Source organism: Chelmon rostratus, chromosome 9, assembly GCF_017976325.1.
Source record: "Chelmon rostratus isolate fCheRos1 chromosome 9, fCheRos1.pri, whole genome shotgun sequence".
Taxonomy (NCBI): domain Eukaryota; kingdom Metazoa; phylum Chordata; class Actinopteri; order Chaetodontiformes; family Chaetodontidae; genus Chelmon; species Chelmon rostratus.
Window position 1 is genome coordinate 20,462,359 of NC_055666.1, and position 13,767 is coordinate 20,476,125.

Below are 13,767 nucleotides of genomic sequence, written 5' to 3' on the forward strand. Positions count from 1 at the left end.
TTCAGACTGCCAAGTCTAAACAGGAAGTGGACCAAATCTCCTGGGTCTATGGACAAAAAGAGCAGAAATTTAATGTTAATTAGCATTTCACAATCTGAGGTCAGTGATAAGTGTGAAACAAAGTGGTCAACAGTGCAAAGACAACTTGACAAATGCAATAGACTCAGATCACAACAATATTATCTCTAATTAATTAGACATGGTTTGTGGAGTCATGGATTAAAATCTCTAGTGAATTTGCAAAGTGGGTCCCTGCTGAACCAGCAGGTTTCCACCCAAACTGTGTGGTAAGCAGTGCCCTCTAGTGGAGAGAGATGAGCATTTCTGTAGCAAGTTACACAGCATGCAGACCAACCAACAGCCAAACGAGCCAAAAAGAAAAGGACCTGAGAAACTTTGGTTCATGTGCACTTTATTTTATTACAGTACAGTCCTGCGGTCATTGTAAAGCATTGAAGCTACAGTGGTTTTGTACTAGAGTCATGTAAGAGAATATATTATCATGACAAAAGTGTTTCATAGAAATAACTTATAACACTCATATTTACTGTGCGAATGCTTTGTTATCTCTACAGTAAAATGTCACTGTTTCAAGAAAAAAATGCAAAAACGGACGACAAAACATGAAGATATGTTTAAACATTCTTGCTGTTTGCAGCATGGAACAAGAAATAAGACTTTCGTGAAAACTTTGTGTAAAAATGAAAAACAAAGACACAGAATGCAAACATTAAGTCTTCAACCTCTTTAGTCTTTTGGGGCACAAACATGAACACTGTTTTTTTGCTTATCATACAATGTTAATACAGAAACATCTCTTTTTTTTATAGTTTTCACATTGCAGCGCAGCATTTATGATGTGATGCTACTTTTTTTTTTAGCATTTCTTGAAGCCTGTTTGAAAATATGTCATTAACTCAAGTTAACCTTTGTGCACTTGGCATTTACAGTCTGAGGTGGAAATCTTGTGTCAAGTGTTCTTTTTGCACTTTGACAGCTGCAATTTTAAGGTTTCTCAAGCTAAAGTCATATTTTGCTGCAGGAACTACAGCACATTAAATGCACTTCCAGAAAGTGTTTTCTCTTGACTGTATTTTATTTTATGCATATGTGAAAGCAGTGAGTTTAACATTTAAATAGACAACAGCTGACTACCTTAAATTATTCTAGTAAGCATGTGTAAAATAATCTTTTGCATCTGCTCTCATAGAAGCTTTTTCTCATAGTGCTTTGTTCCGTTTTCTGTTTGAGCCAAATTGGGACAGTAACCAGCATGCATGTTGGGTAATATCGTGTCAACATCAACGAGGCAGTATTAGCAGTGAGAAGACCTGGATGATTGTGAGATCAGATTTTGTGTATTTGTTTGTCTCAAGAACAGTGCTTCCCAATCTTAAATAATAACCCTGTGTTTTGCACCCCCTCTTAAGGAAACAGTATCGTACATCATGTGCAATACACCACACATGCGAGCGCAGCCGTCACTTGTGTCTGGTGCGCACTTGAAGCAGCGTGGGTGTCTGCTCCATGATCCGCAGTAAAAGATTATCAATGTAGTCCTCCAGGTCTCGAACCTGTAGCTTGACCTTTTTCAGCTCCGCCTCACATTTGTGCAGCTGCGCCTCCTGCCGCTCGGAGGCCGCCTGCTGCTTCTGCATGTCCATCTCCTGCTGCAGCAGCAGGGAGATCAGCTCCATGTTGGTCAGGTGCTGGTACTGGGCCGAGTTGTCCACTGTCACCTCCTGCGAGAGATGGAATGGGAATAGTACAGATGTAGGAGGCCATTCGTATGTGTGTGAACTTACTGCATTTTTATTGATACCACTCTCATATCTGTCTATTCAATATATATTCAATATAAGGCTACAGCCAGGAGACAGCTAGCTTAGCTTAGCATAAAGACTGAAGTCACCTGGCTCAATACAAAGGTACATGTCTAATTTTTGTACAGACTAAATAAACAAGATACAACATGTAAGCTTTTTTACTTTTGGACAGAGCCAGGCTAGCTGTTTCCCCATGTTTCCAGTCTTTGTGCTAAGCTAAGCTAAGCTGACTATCCGCTGGCTGTGGCTTTTTATTTAACATGCAGAGTGGTATCAACATTCTTGTCGAACTTACAGCCAGAAAGCAAATAAGCATTTTTCCCAAAATGTTGAAATATTCCTTTAGACGAGAAACTGTGATCAAAATGAATGTCTTACTATGATATTAAATGGCTGACTGCAGTGCATCGTGGGGTGTTTACGCTTGGTAAAAAATGAAGTGAGTCACTGGAAACAATGAAGTCATCGCAACAGTTTGGCTCCTGCAGTGGGTTTATGAACACTGCTGGTGTTAATAAAAGCTCATGGAAGCATTAAACAGTCTGTGGACCTCATGGCTTTCTGTAATTTAGTATGACATGTTAATAACTTAATTCTTCCGCTGGTTGCACTGTTTGCAGAGCATTATGGGCACATTTTGAAAACTGACTGTGATTTTTGGAACCTGTCTGCCTGTTGTTGATAGGTGACATAACGAATGGTAATGAGTCTGCCCACCAACTCCAACACAGAAATTACTGCACTGCACGATTTTCTTGCCTTGATCTTTGTCGTAATATAAGGTAATCAGAAATGACATATGGTAGTTACTGCAACATCTGAATGCAGAACCTAATTCTCTAACAGGAATGGTATGAATGTTGTGTGTGTTCTTCTATCCACAAAACCAAGTAATGCTGTAATGACAAGTAGGACAGTGGTATTCTTTTTTTAACTGCAGTTTCAGCTACATTAGAATATGCCTTAACAATGACAGAAATGTGTAATGCATCAAACTGGTCACATTATCCTAAGAAGTAATTAAAAGCAAAATCCTTAAATTTTCCCTAAACGGCATCCTGATCCAGCCATTCCACCTTATTCCCCGACATGCTTTTACAGAAGTAGTCCACAGTGTTGCAGAGGAGGACTAGAAGCATAATTTTAGGACGTGAAAACTCTTATCTGGGCCAAAGTATTATGTCACACTTGAGAGGAGTCATGGGATCAGCATTTCTCTCCCCGGTGTTGAAAGTAGCTTCAGTCTAACAGGGAGCTGGGAGGTAGCACCTGCACACTTTCATGCAGGGGTGGAGGAAGAATTCACTTCTTAAAAGTAAAAGTACTAAAGCTCTGTTTCAAGCAAAAGTCCTGCATTAAAAATATATGGAAAAGTATGTAAATATGATCAGGAAGGTGTATGTAAATTATTTAAGGTACTTGATACAGAAAAACTGCCCATGTGACTGTTATGCTGTTGTATCATTTAATTATTAATATTCACGCATTAATGTAAAAGCAGGATTTTACTCTTACTATTTGTATAGGATGATTATTTTCATTATGGACTGATCTGCTGATCATTTTCTCCATTAATCAACTAATTGATTGGTTTGTAAAAAAAAAAAAATCTGAAAATAGTGAGAAATGCTGTCACAATTTAATTTTGTCCAACTAATAATCCAAACCTCAACATTATTACCAAAAAATTTAAATAATTGAAAAAGGAAAAGCAGCAAATCTTCAACCTTGAGAACCATGAAATGTTTTTGCATGAAAACAAATTAAACAATTATCAAAATAGATGCCAATTAATGACCTGACAATGAACTTTAGGTAGTGTGAAACTAAATTAACTACTAAAAATTTTTAGTTATTCGTATGCTTTTTTTTGCAAAATTTTTCCCACAATAAAAAATCTCCTGTTGAGCGACATACATAAATATTCTTTATAGACTGTCTATGGAAGGTTAGAAAGGGTTCATAGAGGTGTTTCGTTGTAGTTTCACACTACCTGACTCTTCTCAGGTTCTGCTGCAACCTGGTGGGTGGAGCGTCCAGGGTGGATGGTGGACTTCAGCTTCTCCAGAACCGAACGACCCTCCTTCTTCTCTGATTGGCTGGACGTTAACGGCTTCACTGGATGAGGTCTGCGAAGTAAAAGAGGTCAGCACTAGTATTTCAACACAGGCGTATTGTACTTTTGCTGCAAGTGCATAAGTGTCTCTTAATGGCGGATCCTGTATGGTGACACGATGGCAAGTTACTGTGTGTCAGCTCATTCAGCAGCTTTAACTGGACTTCAAGCGCACTTCCTGAAAAAGCTCAACCAATCAAAGCAGATCACACGTTGAAACAAGATATTTGTGAGTGCAGTGACTCGCTTGCTACAGCGGTGATTGTACCACAACAGCGAGTGAAGCAAGCGAATGTTTAGAGACAGAAAAGTAGAATGGAAGCTAGAGTTCAAATTAAAGCTACTTTGTGATCACAGCAGAAAGAAATGCTGACTTTCTGAGATAACTCTTTTTATTATTGATACACTCTAAAAGGGGATAATTAAATCAATGGCTGAGAGACAGTGACTCTCTAAACATATGAAAGCATGCTTCTATTCTTAATATGACGTTTTCTCTCCTGCATCTACTGCAAACATAGGTATAAACAAAAAGATTGTGCAAAGCTAACAAAGCACATGAATTTTCTGGTACTAAACCCAAGTGTGCCTCTAAACAGCTGCAACACAATAAATATCTATAGTTATTTTAGTCATTGGGTCCTCTGCACTCCTGACAGTCCTCCACTAATTCCTGAGTATACATCATATGTACAAGTATCACCCTCTTACTCTAGTAATACGTGCCTACATGAGAAGTGACAGTTGGCTTTTACTGAATACTTCCAGGTATCAGACTATCTGGACTTCATGTATGAAGTGGCACCAAAAGTCGCTAAATTTCGGCAGAACAAAGCATTAGAAAACCAACAAAATTACAATAGCCAACAAGAAACTGAATAATGAGATGAATAACATAAATGTGAAGAAGCAAAGCCGAGAACAACAGCAGGTATCATCCAACCACTTTGGATGATGAAAAAGACAGAACTTAATTATAAACGCAGTCAACGTCAAACAAGCCAGGCCAACAGTAAACAAAGCATCGAGGGCAACAAAATGAAAAAGAATTACTTGTTTCGTATTGTTATTCCAGTCTACTACTGCTTGTGTAAACCTACATATGTCATATCCTAGTGTGAGGATTCTCACCTGCTCTCCTGACGGGGCAGGTTGCTAGCTGGCTGTGTCTCCTCAGGCAAAAGTGAGTGCCGTGCATCGACCAGGGGCTGGTCAGTGGTGGAGGTGGTAGAGTAGGAGGAGGAGAAGGTGTAGGGGGCCACGGCCAGAGCGGTGCTGGCTCCGGCAACGGGCCCCATGCTTGAGGGATGTATGGAGGGGCAACAGAAAGGGGTAGGGTGGAGCGTGGCCTGTGCTTCAGCTGACAGGGAGAGTTCACAGGAGATGGAGGGAGAAGAGGGTTCTTGCAAAGATTGCCAAATCTTTAACTTTGAAGGAGTTCTGGAGTTTGGTGCTACTTTTGCGTGAAGGTCTTCAAAACTGATGTTGGAGGATTTTCCCGTTACACAACTTTCCATGAGAAGAGACGGCGCCTTGTCTTCCGAAGATATTTGTGAATTCGGCCCATTGCGATGTGTTTGGTCTTTGTCTGTGGTATCTCCTTGCAAATCTGTGTATTTATTAAATGCCAGTAAGGTGGAAAGAGCTGATTTGGTGGGCTGGTATGACAATGGTCCTTCGCTAACTCCTGAAATATTCTGAACAAGGGACAACAACTGTTCGAACTCTCTATCTCCACTTTTGCTTTGGTTGTTTGGGCTGCTGCTGCTGTTCTGTCGGGACACTCCTTTTGGTCTGAAACGTGCACTAACCACACCAGAAAATGGCTCCTTTTGGTGAAGCATGCCTTGAGGGTTTCCATTATCATCAAATTCCTTTTTAAAATCGTCAACAGTTCTTGTTATGTCTGCTCTGGATTCGAGATCGGGCGGATTAGCTGTTTGATTTTGAGATGACAAAGCAGCCATCTCTCTGCTGTTCACCCCGGAGTTACCTGGTGTTTTATCCATTTCACATCGAGAATCTTGGCAGTTGTCTTGGCAAACTGGAGAGACTTTGCACAGTTTGTTAGATGATGCAGTTATCTCAAAGGACGAGTTCATCTCAGGTATGTAGGTGTCCTTCAAAGTGAACACATCCTGAGGAGTGGCCACTGCCTCTGCTTCTGACGGTTGTGGAAAAGTGCCCCCAAAACTGTTGACGGCTTTGAGAGTATCAACTACCTCTGACTGGGAAGAACCATCTGAATCGATAAAACCAAAATCTGAATTATTCATGTTCAGATCTCCTAATGTTAGCGAGAAAGACACATTGTTGTTGATGCACAAGGTTTCAGGTGGATTAGACTCTGTCTCCTCTACTGGAGTTGTTGTCGTATCTAGAACCTCTGCATCTGGCTTTGAGGGAATAGTAGCTGACAGGTTCAAAAGGTCTGCAACAGATATCTCCCTATCAAGAACCATTTTAGGTCCCGAGTTCATCGATGTGATCTTATTTCCAGAAGTTTCTTCAGCATTCATGGATAAACGATGGCTGTTTACCTTGGACTGTCCATAGTTTCCTCTACTTACACGTCCATACAAGTCTTGCTCAAACAACATCCCTCCCCAGCAGTCAGTTTCATCTTCCAGAGGCTCATATTTGAACTTTTTGAGCTTTTCTTCGGACATGAATCCCGGTGAAGTGATATTTGTGTATGGTTGAGAGGTAACGCTTAGGGAGTCAGAGGTCTCGCTGCTGGTGTGAGGGTCTGGAGATATACTATTTCTTTTGCATTCTCCTTCCCTTCCATGTTGCAGCGAGGCCACGCCTGTCTGAGAGAGGAGGTAGGCTTCTTTATGGACAGCTAGCTCTTGACCTCTGTGTAGCCAACCATCAGAGTAAATCTCGTTCACCGAATTTCTTAAAAGTCTCCTCGGAGGCAAAGGTGGAGGCTCCTCTTCGCATGTTTGCAGCTCTTGTGCATGATTGTTGGTATTAGCTGCAAGATAACTATGTCTATGAGAGAAAGTCGGACTGGTTCTCTGCTGTTTCTGAGGGATGCTCCCTTTAGGTGAGTTGAGCCTGCTTGAGGCAAAGGCATCAAAAGAGTCATCCCATTCTGCTGCACTCGCTGACATGGAGCAAGGAGCGGAGTGGTTAGGGGAGTTAGGCCTGGCCGCTTTGGGTAGTAATGCAGGGAGTGATATCTGTCTAGCTACTGGCCTGGGGCGCTCCCGCTTTATGGAAGCCATATTTGTAGCATTAAGATCATGAGCAGGGCCGGGTGTGCAGGGCTGGGAGGGCAGAGTTGTGTAATGAAAGGGTGATGAGCCAGAAGAGGAGCAAGGCGCAAAAGGAGGGGACCTCTGCGACTCTTCAGCAATGAGCTCCTCAAAAAAGGGGTTGCGTTGCATATGTGAGGGGAAAGGGTTGGAAGGGGAGATGGGGGTTGAAGAGGGAGAGGGCGTGAAGGGATTGGTGTAAATGCAGTCATCAGGTGAGACATGACCAGAGGGGGAGGCAGAGGGAGAGGAGCATGGAGGGGGTACAGGGGAGCGAGGAGGGAGGGGAGGGGGTACGTCTGAGCTGCTTTCTACCTTAGGAGAAACTTCCAGCCTGTAGAGGAAAATAGGGCACAATAGCTTAGCTTAGTTAATGATGTGCCAGGTTACCAAATGGGGAACATCTTTCTTACACAAACAGAGAAGACAACCAAAATATGAGCTGGTATTCCACAACAAAGTGGGACATTTCTGTTACCTAGAAAACTCCACGAACATCAGTAGATATAAAACTGGTCAAATGAAAGAATCATGAATACGCTAACACAAATTTAATAAAAAAAAAAAAAAGCAAAGCACGTTTGCAAAAGAATCAAGCAAAAAAAAAAAAAAAATGCATTGTAGCCACTCGAGACCATTCAAGATCTGCACTGGCAGCTATTCTGTTGGGTGAGCTCATCTCAACATGGAATGATTTTCTGCACATCCTTCTGCGAGAGCATTTCTCTAAACCGCAGTGATGTTGCGTCCTTAATAAAGAAAGGCAGACACACGCTGGTAAAGAAAATGGAAATGCTGGAGTGCTCTCTGTGGAAAATATAGCATGAGATAATGATACGGCATGGTTGTAAAATGGAGAAAAGTAAATCAATTCCATTTTCAAATGAGCAGGGAGCAGAGCAAGCACTGAACTCAGGACACCCAACTGAATACAGGCCTCCCACGTGCCCGTTGTTGTGCCTGGGCAGAAAGTGCATTCGTCAAGCACTGTGGAGCCCAGAGGCAAGCCTAAAAATGACTCCCACTCACCTTGGCTTGTTCTGGGAGTCACCGGAGCCAAACCAGCCTCGAAGCCTCCCCTCAGATGTCGCAGCAGCCTGGTTCTGGTCTGACTTAGCTGGGAGAGAATCACTCCTCCCTCCAGAGAATAACGTCTTTCTCAGCTTCCTCCCTTTGTCAGGTGAATCGGCAGTGGAGGGGACGCCCGGCATCGCTGCCCCCCCTATCTGAGCTTGCTGAATTGATGAAGACGATGCCTGGCTTTCCTTTTCTTCCTCCTTATCCTCTTTCTTCATCTTGTCGAAGGACCAGCGCCGGCCCTCGGCAAAGGAACCTTTGTCATCGCTTCTCCTGGTGAGGTTCTGCAGGGAGCGGGACAGCGGGGAGCACTTCTCCAGCAGGACCAGCTTGGACGGGTGGGCTCCTGAGCTCCTCGGAGTGGACGGCTCGGAGTCATAGACGTGGCTTCCATTTATACACAAGGAAGACTTGGACTGAGTCATGGTCTGACCCTTGAGAGACTCCACTGCAAGGTTTGTTCGAGGGAGGGCCGTTGAGATCTTGCTAGCTTCATCGCTGAAGGCTCGCTTGTGTGTGAGAACCTTTGTGGTGTGTTGGCTGGTCAGCACTGTTGGAAGGAAGAAGAACTGGGTTATGGAAACAAAAATCAAATATTTCAAGTCTTTTTATTCGAACATAGTTAAATATGAGAAAAGATATTAAATCTGTACAATGAGGAGGATGATTATCAATTCCTAGCTATCACTTTTCACCATTAGCATTATCTCATTTTGAGGTCGTTCTGGCCAACATGTTAGCAAACATCATCAACATAAGCACTCGAATTAGCAATTAGCATTCAAAGTCATGTTTGTTGCTACCAGATGAATGTACTACTTCTCGCTTTGTGGGAAGTGGAGCTTTAGCTTCAAGCGCTAAAGCTAGTGACTATGTCTACAGATTTATCCAAGCCTTTTTGTTGACAGCAGCTGCCTGCTGCAGCTGGTGAAGGTTAAAGAGAGCACTGAGAGTGAACCGAAAACAGTCGAGAGCAGTAAAACCAAAACAAAGAGCTGAAAGACAGTGAAACTCTGTAGCGCTGAAGGGGAAAGCTGAGCCAGGTGATCATTCCTGTGGACTCCATAACAGGATTGGCTCCTTTAGTAGTAGTTTGATCCAATGATAGTATAAAATATCAGTTAGTGCAGCTTTAAGAGCAGCATCACCAGTGGTGGAAAGTACATTTACTCAAGTACTGCACTGCAGATCATGACCATCCTATTTCATGAAACATGAAATTATAGCCGTGCTCATTAAATACACTGAATAGCATTTGATGTGTGAAACAGTCCTCTTGCTAATTTTCCCTTAAGATCCCTAATTTCCAGAGAGGTGGCCCACCTCTGCTATAAAGCACAAATCATGATTTATTATCAGGCAACACTAACAGTCACCAGCCTTCATGTGACACACACATATAAATAATGCCAGACCTTACCTTTTTTAGCTAAATCCGTCTCTCCATAGTGGGTGTCTACTCTCACTTTGCTCGTGTAGATGGGGGAGCTGGGAGGGTCTGACAGCAGATCCAGACTGGGTGGAGGGTTATCGCTGGCCATGGAAGACACACTGCTCTCTGAAGCCAGCGATGAGCATGACCTGGTGTCAGATGACTTGCGCAGCCTCCCTTTGAAGAAATCTTTCACCTTGCTCCTCTTCTCCTCTGCCACCTCCACATCTGGCGGCTCCACCGCCCCTCCGCCCTCCTCCCCAAACGGCTGCCCCAGGGATCCTGACAGGGCGGCGTAGCGGCCTGGCACAATGGCCGAGGAAGACTCCACGTCCCCCCTCTTCCTCCCGGTGACGCGGTCCTTGAGCTTGCCAAAGGCAGAGCGAGGCTTGTCCTTCATGGTGAGGTCGAACATGCTGGCTGTCATGTTGTTGCGAGTGAACTGGACAGTTACCTGAAGCTCGCCACGTTCCTTCTCCTTTCTTCCCGCCTTAGAGTTCAGCTTGAACCACCTGGAGCCACAAAGGAAAAAGGGACAGTCACCCTCCACACTGTGACAGTCAATCCTGTAAAACTGCTTTAAATAAATACATCACTGAAGCACAAATCAGGCTGCATGTGTTATCTGCCCATTCTTCAAAACAAAACAAAACAAAAAAAGCATTGATTTCCTTTTGGCAATGCTTCCCACATATTACATAATCTGAAAATACTGCTCAGGGGATTGCACTCAAAATCTTTAAAAACAAACAATCCTCAGAGCAGGAAATCACAGCCGAATTCCACCCACTGATGTGCATGGGCTACATGAGACACTGGCAATACTGTATGACAAGTCAACCAATGAAATCCTCCCTCTGCTCCTGCCTCCTAAATCCTTTAAGCAGACAAGAGAAAGTGTCGTGGAGCCAAAGCTAACAGCAGGAATTCACTGAGCGTAGCGAGGGCGGAGAGGCCGCAATCAAAGCCAGATGTGTTGTGGTGCTTTGCTCTGTTCTGCTCTTCAGTGCTGATAGTGGAAATGTTTGACGTGGTACTGGTGCGTCCTGCTGCATCACCTGTGCCACGTTTTCAAGATACACTACAAAGGTAAACAACTCCTTTGATGTAGTATAATTTGTATTTTTACCCTAAAAGGTTTTGCTTTATCTGAATGAGGAATGACTGCTGTAAATTCTGTTTAAATTGAAATAACAGATAAGCATTTCTGTTAGTTTCGTAGTTTTGCCCTCAGTGATCTAAATGGGGCGGACGAAATAATAGAAATACCTGTCAGTATAATTCAATACAACAGCACTACAAACTACATCCCCCAAAATGTCCATACAGTTGAACCAGCGCCTCTTACTTATACTTTACAACCGTCATGAAGGGAATGACTGTGTTAGTTTTAGCAAGGCGTGCCAAATAAATTGGCAACTGAGCATATATACAGAATTTGTTTTGTTAAATTTATTAATCCATTAATATTTTGCAAGGTTAATGATGCAAATAAATGTAACCTGTAAAGTAACATGCACATAAACAGCATATTTCCTACTTGTCTTAACTCAATTGGAGGATATTTACTGCATAATTTGGGGAGAAAAGACCATTAATTGTATTTTGATCACACTAGGATTCAGTGCCTTTAGTTCAGATTAACAGTAGATGGGTCAGCCAGAGTTCAAACTACACAAAGGCCATGATGGTACACAGATTCATCTAACGAACTGGTTCATGACACAAATCACTGTTTATGAAGCTGGATGACATAACAGCCTAAAAAAAGCTGTGTTAGTTAATTATCATGGATACGCCTCGCATGACCTGATCTTTCTTTTATATCTCCACTTCTCATAAACAAGCTGCGCCTCCTCCTCCCATCCTTTATATCCATGCATTGATAGTTTTTTTTCCCAAAAGCCACAGCTGCATCAAGCTGTGGGATGCCATTTCCTGGTTACTGCTTTTTAAATAATTTAGTCAGAAATTTTGGAGGAGATTATTTCTTCTCTGTCCAAACAGCAGATATTAAGTAACAGATACATATTTCCCTCAGTGCCAGAAAAAAAGAGGTGACACTCAACTATATAACTCTTACTTTACAGGCTGTGATTGTTGTTCTCAGCATCTGAACACATTCAGCATCCCTGCAGAAACAGACCTTTCTAACAGGGAGCCAAAATCGTTCTGTTCAGAGCCACCAGACTCCTTTGACAAAAACAGCAATTTTACCTCTGAGAACACAGGAGTTGCTGGTCTTCAACTGCTTCAATCAGTTAGTTTGGTTGTGTTACACTGTTTAGTCACACAATAACACAAACAAACTGACCAATCAAGGCAACAGCAGACAAGTAAACTCATGTGTTTAAATACTGGAATTACCCTTTAATGTTGTATAAATGGAAATGGAGGCTGTGCACTGTCTGCACGATGGAGGCATTCTGGCTAAAATCATTACTGGCTCCACAGTGCAGCCTAGTAAATGATGTCAGTCTAGAGGGTCAGGATTTAAAGCACTTAAGGTCCCAGCTTAAGCAGTTTTCTGTCATCCTGCAACACTTCTGATTTCATCACTGACCTCTTATCCTCTCTTGTAGAAGGTAATCAGTGACATTAGCTGCTGTGTTTTGGGTTGCAGAAGCTTACGGTTGGTAATCGGAGTACTGTGAGTCAAAGCCAATGAGTGGAGAAAATAACAGGCCACTGAATGAACTACATCACTTGAATGAAGACCTCCATGAAAAGTTGCATGTCATTCTGCTGTAAAGTTTACAAAATAACCCCATCCTCAGAGGTGGAGTGTAACTAAGTACATTTACTCAAGTTTTGTATTTAAGTGCAGTTTTGAGGTACTCTGACTTGATTTTAAACTTCTACTTCACTACATTTGGAGCCAATATCATACTTTTAACATTAGTTACTCGTTACTTTGCAGATTCAGATTATCAATACAAAATATAAGCAATGTTTTATTAGTGATTAAGCTACCCGGCAGAACATCAGCATTAGGGATGTTTGTACATTAATGCATCATTAATTATAATCCACTGATAAAATATAGGACATACGACTCTGAAATGAGCCATTCTGCATAATGAGTACTTTTACTTTGGGAAGTGTATTTTACTTAAGTAAGCTTTTGAATGCAGGACTTTTAGTTGTAACAGAGTATTTCTACTCTGCTGTATTGCTGTTTTCACTTTAAGGTATCTGAGTACTTCTTCCACCGCTGGCTATTGTAGTGTGACACACAAACGCATCACTTGTATCTTGTGTGTGAGCAATAAACAAAATTCAATAAAATTCAAACACAACGTACTCATCTCGAGGACACATTCCGTCCTCAAATATCTTATCGAGACGGACGATGGTTTGACCGAGAAACACGTCGAGCCCGATCAGGACCCGGTGCATGACGGTGAGGACCAGGTCCCCGCTCCCTGGGGGGTGGGCGCTCCGGCCGCCGTCCTCCAGGATCCCTGGGAGCAGCTCGAAGCAGCACTCCTCGTTCCACTCGGGCACCTCCGCCTTCTCCACCAGCCCGGTGGTGTACTTCTCCTTTCCCACCTGGATGATGGTGTAGAGGTAGCGGCTGCCGTGCTTGCCCTTGGTTCGCAGTCCTCTCGCGCGGAGGACGGTGACATTCACATGAGTGGGCACCCATCGCTGATCATCGTCCAGGTCTATCAGTGACATCATCTTGCACCGCTGCACAGTGGCTGCCTGTGTGTCCCTCAATAATCCTGCTCTCACTTGTGATCAGCTGATCGGGGGATCATTCCCTTTGCGATGAGTTTCCGTGCTGCGCAAAAACACCTCTGCAGAATGTCTCCAAAGTCCCCCCGAGCCTGTGAGGGGTTTACCCCAGATCAGTTTTCAGACAGGACCCGGGCCTCAGATCAGCTTCAAGCTCCGCGTGTCATTCCCAGATTCAATCAATGCAAAGCAACTTAGGCGAGCCGCGTCCTGAAATCCCCGCAAGTCCGCGCTGCGTACATGTCGCATCAGTTAGTTTACTGTCCGAAATGTGCTCATTGTGTTCACGGCCCGCCCTCCTCCGGAGCAGCA

The 13,767-nt window shown here is 43.2% G+C and overlaps 1 protein-coding gene across 2 annotated transcripts; it reads right to left on the reverse strand.

Moving 5' to 3' along the window:
- Nucleotides 1–411: 411 nt before the first annotated feature.
- On the reverse strand, nt 412–13,767 carry LOC121611459 (rab11 family-interacting protein 5). 2 transcript variants are annotated; one of them, XM_041944028.1, is made up of 6 exons: nt 13,019–13,767; nt 9,703–10,226; nt 8,235–8,832; nt 5,074–7,539; nt 3,820–3,955; nt 412–1,742 (listed from the first exon to the last, which is right to left on the reverse strand). In XM_041944028.1, the coding sequence occupies exons 1-6, from the start codon at nt 13,396–13,398 to the stop codon at nt 1,482–1,484; spliced, it is 4,365 nt and encodes a 1,454-aa protein (XP_041799962.1). In that variant the 5' UTR covers nt 13,399–13,767; the 3' UTR covers nt 412–1,481. The 2 variants fall into 2 exon arrangements, with proteins under 2 accessions (XP_041799962.1, XP_041799963.1); XM_041944029.1 differs by lacking the exon at nt 5,074–7,539.

Bases quoted from the DNA above. Each gene is read 5' to 3' on its own strand.
- LOC121611459 (XM_041944028.1), bottom strand. From the start codon at position 13,398: ATGATGTCACTGATAGACCTGGACGATGATCAGCGATGGGTGCCCACT. The intron at 10,227-13,018 runs GTACGTTGTGTT...TTGTGGCTCCAG, and splicing joins GGAATGTGTCCTCGAGATGA to GTGGTTCAAGCTGAACTCTA. The intron at 8,833-9,702 runs GTAAGGTCTGGC...TCCTTCCAACAG, and splicing joins GACGGATTTAGCTAAAAAAG to TGCTGACCAGCCAACACACC.